The sequence below is a fragment of the Triticum urartu genome, chromosome 7A (assembly GCF_056163025.1).
Source record: "Triticum urartu cultivar PI428250 chromosome 7A, HENAU_Tu73, whole genome shotgun sequence".
Classification (NCBI taxonomy): domain Eukaryota; kingdom Viridiplantae; phylum Streptophyta; class Magnoliopsida; order Poales; family Poaceae; genus Triticum; species Triticum urartu.
The window spans coordinates 544,030,487-544,033,493 of record NC_141879.1 but is presented as its reverse complement, the minus strand read 5'-3'; the positions used below and the strand labels follow the sequence as shown (position 1 = coordinate 544,033,493).

Below are 3,007 nucleotides of genomic sequence, written 5' to 3'. Positions count from 1 at the left end.
CAGCAGACGAGGAAGGAAGGAAGCAAGCAGGCAGGTTTAGTACCACATCGCCCACGGAGGAGGAGCGCTGAGGGCGGATGGCTATAAAAGGAGACCTGCCTCAGCGTTGCAACTCATACCTTTCTCGGCCTTTTGGCTAAGATCAAGTGTAGTATCTGTTCTTATCAGTTTAATATCTGATATGTGGGCCATGTGCCCACAACGATATTAAATTTATTTTTTGTGGGGGTGGGCCCACCACAGTAGCTTGCTGCTGGGGCCCACACGCGTCGCCTGGGCGTTGCACTGCTGCCCTGGCCCGGCGCACCCCAACCAAATCAAGCAAACTTTTGAAATCTGTTAATTTCGGGTTATGCCATTACTTCCAATGGAAGCTACTGTACTTTATTCTGAACTTTAAAGGGTATTCTGAAGGTGTATCTCAAACCGTGTTGGGTTTTGCAGTAGCCCGTAGAGATCTTCAGGTATTCAGATCCTGAAACTCCCGGTGAAATCCGTTGCATCAAAATTGCCACACGTGAATTTCATTCTTGCTAGAGGTTGTTGGGACAAGTACATCATGGTTGATTTATCTATTGTATGGAGTGACAGCAAAGACAGAACCGTACAATAATTGTATATGTCCCATTCCTCCGAGAACTGGGACGAGAACACCACCCACCCGAAGAGAAAGAGAGGGAGCTATGGCTGTGGAGGAAGAGGGCCGGAAAGGAATCCCATCTCTCCTCTCCTCCGGGGACGGGGAGGAGAACATCGCCTCCAACATCACCCAGGTGACAGATTGTCTCCCCTCCTCATCTTCTGCTCCGAAACAAGGTTTATGGTGTCTCAGTCTTGGACTGTTTTCTTGGATGTGGATGTGCGTGGGCTCCATTGTCAATCTCGGTGAAGATTCGCTTATTCCACTGTTTTTAGGCACAAGAGGGTTGCATAAGTAGAGGATTTCGGGAGAGTTCTTGACAGGGAATAGCCAGTTAGGCACAGGTCTTGCTTGGTAGGGATCAGGAGGCCTGCATTTAAATCATTTATTTACTTATATGGTGGCCTACTTTGTATTTTTGTTCAGCTCATAGGGTGGACTCCACTAATAGAAATGAAGAACATTGCTAAGAAAGACGGCGTCGAAGCGCGGTTGGTTGGAAAGATGGAAGCGTACCAACCCCTTTGCTCAGTTAAGGACAGGAGCGCTCTCCGGTGCGCGCCAATGCAACCCTTTGTTGATTTTATGACTCACTTGGTTCATTTCTTGAATTTATAAGTCAAGGTGTGCAGTTCCTAGATGCATATACATCTAGCTACAGCCTACAGGCTACCTGTGTCTCTGGAATTTAACCACCTAAATGACTGTGATGATGCTCCTATTTTTGCAGTGAAAAGAAAATAGGTAACGAACTGTAAACTATTTCTTTACCAGAGTGCGTGCAATTTTGTCTGCAGGATGATTGAAGATGCAGAGGAGAAGGGCTTGATTTCACCTGGTGTTACGACACTAATCGAGCCAACAAGCGGAAATCAAGGAATTGGAATGGTGTTCATCGCTATTCAGAAAGGCTACCGGTTTATTGCTGTTATGCCTGCAAAATATTCACTTGACAAACAGATGCTACTGAGATTTTTGGGTGCTGAACTTATCTTAACAGGTGAGAACCAGGATCCCCCCCCCCCCCCCCCCTAGAAATGGTCACAAACTCACAGATACTTTGAGTGTCCCTTGTATGCTGGCGGGGAAATTGCTCTTCCATCATCTAACCAAATAGTACTCCCTCTGTAAACTAATATAAGAACGTTTAGATCACTATTTTAGTGATCTAAATTCTCTTATATTAATTTACAGAGGGAGTAGTACTTAAAGTGTCTAAATATTTTTCGATGAATCTTTACTGCAGATCCTGCAAATGGGTATAAAGGAATGATTGGCAAGGTAGAGGAGCTGATGAAGACTATACCAAATTCTCATTGTCTTAATCAAGTCACCAATCCAGCAAACCCAGATGCACACTTCAAATGGACTGGTACTTATATCTGAAATGTCATCTTTTACAAATTACAACTGTCTTTAGTTACCGACTATGACTCTTTTATATTTTCAATACATTCTTGGGCAACAGTTTACTCCATTATCATTTTTTGGAACAAACTTCAGGACCCGAGATATGGAAGGACACAGCAGGCAAAGTGGATATGTTTGTGGCCGCTGTTGGCTCAGGAGGCACACTGACAGGTGTAGGAAAGTACCTGAAGATGAAAAATCCATCCATAAAGATAGTGTGTGTGGAACCTTCAGAAAGCGCTGTAATTTCAGGTAATCCCTTAACCACACTATGTGGTGCTAGTTTCAACTTCTTGTAATGGACTTCCAACCAATCAGAACCATCAATGAATAAGTGCAGATGAACAGAAACATTCAGGATGTGCAATAGTAACCAGAGACATTGCTGTTTGATCCTGTGTTCAGGAGGCTCACCGGGGTCACACAAGATTCAGGGCACGGGGCCAGGGTTCATACCGGAGGTTCTCGACACGTCGGTCATCGACGAGGTCGTGACGGTGAGCACGGAGGAGGCCATGGTGATGGCGAGGAGGCTGGCGAGGGAGGAGGGCCTGCTTGTCGGCATATCCTCGGGTGCAAACGTCGCTGCTTGCATCAAGGTAAACTTACTGTTGATGTACAGCAGGTTACATACACTATCATCTTTGCTGGCTGTGTTAGTTCTGATTTCGCGAGTCTCTGGCAGATTGCGGCGAGAGAAGGGAACGAGGGCAAGATGATTGTTACCATATTCCCCAGCGCTGGCGAGAGATACATGAACTCTGATCTCTTTGCGCTTGTTAGGGAGGAATGTGAGAATATGACTTTTTGATGTCATGGGCAGCTCTCATTAAGTAGAATGGGTGCTATTTTTCATGTGTTCGTAAGTGTCAGCAGAAGGTACAGTGAATCCTCTGTTCTTGCTTTTCAAAAAACAGAGCATGCCTTTGCTTGTTTGAATACATGTGGTCGGATACA

The 3,007-nt window shown here is 45.3% G+C and overlaps 1 protein-coding gene and 1 non-coding gene across 4 annotated transcripts; both read left to right on the top strand.

The window, feature by feature from the left end:
• Positions 1 to 115: 115 nt before the first annotated feature.
• Positions 116 to 312, top strand: LOC125526225 (U2 spliceosomal RNA). The gene has a single exon (XR_007291634.1). It is a non-coding gene; the product is annotated as a U2 spliceosomal RNA (small nuclear RNA).
• On the top strand, positions 307 to 3,005 carry LOC125522553 (cysteine synthase). 3 transcript variants are annotated; one of them, XM_087537327.1, is made up of 8 exons: positions 307 to 464; positions 592 to 773; positions 1,067 to 1,194; positions 1,438 to 1,640; positions 1,887 to 2,012; positions 2,144 to 2,302; positions 2,456 to 2,649; positions 2,736 to 3,005. In XM_087537327.1, the coding sequence occupies exons 2-8, from the start codon at positions 684 to 686 to the stop codon at positions 2,859 to 2,861; spliced, it is 1,026 nt and encodes a 341-aa protein (XP_087393453.1). In that variant the 5' UTR covers positions 307 to 464; positions 592 to 683; the 3' UTR covers positions 2,862 to 3,005. The 3 variants fall into 3 exon arrangements, with proteins under 3 accessions (XP_087393453.1, XP_048543557.1, XP_048543559.1); XM_048687600.2 differs by lacking the exon at positions 307 to 464 and having other exon boundaries at positions 482 to 773; XM_048687602.2 differs by lacking the exons at positions 307 to 464; positions 1,067 to 1,194 and having other exon boundaries at positions 655 to 773.
• The last annotated feature ends 2 nt before the right edge of the window (positions 3,006 to 3,007 follow it).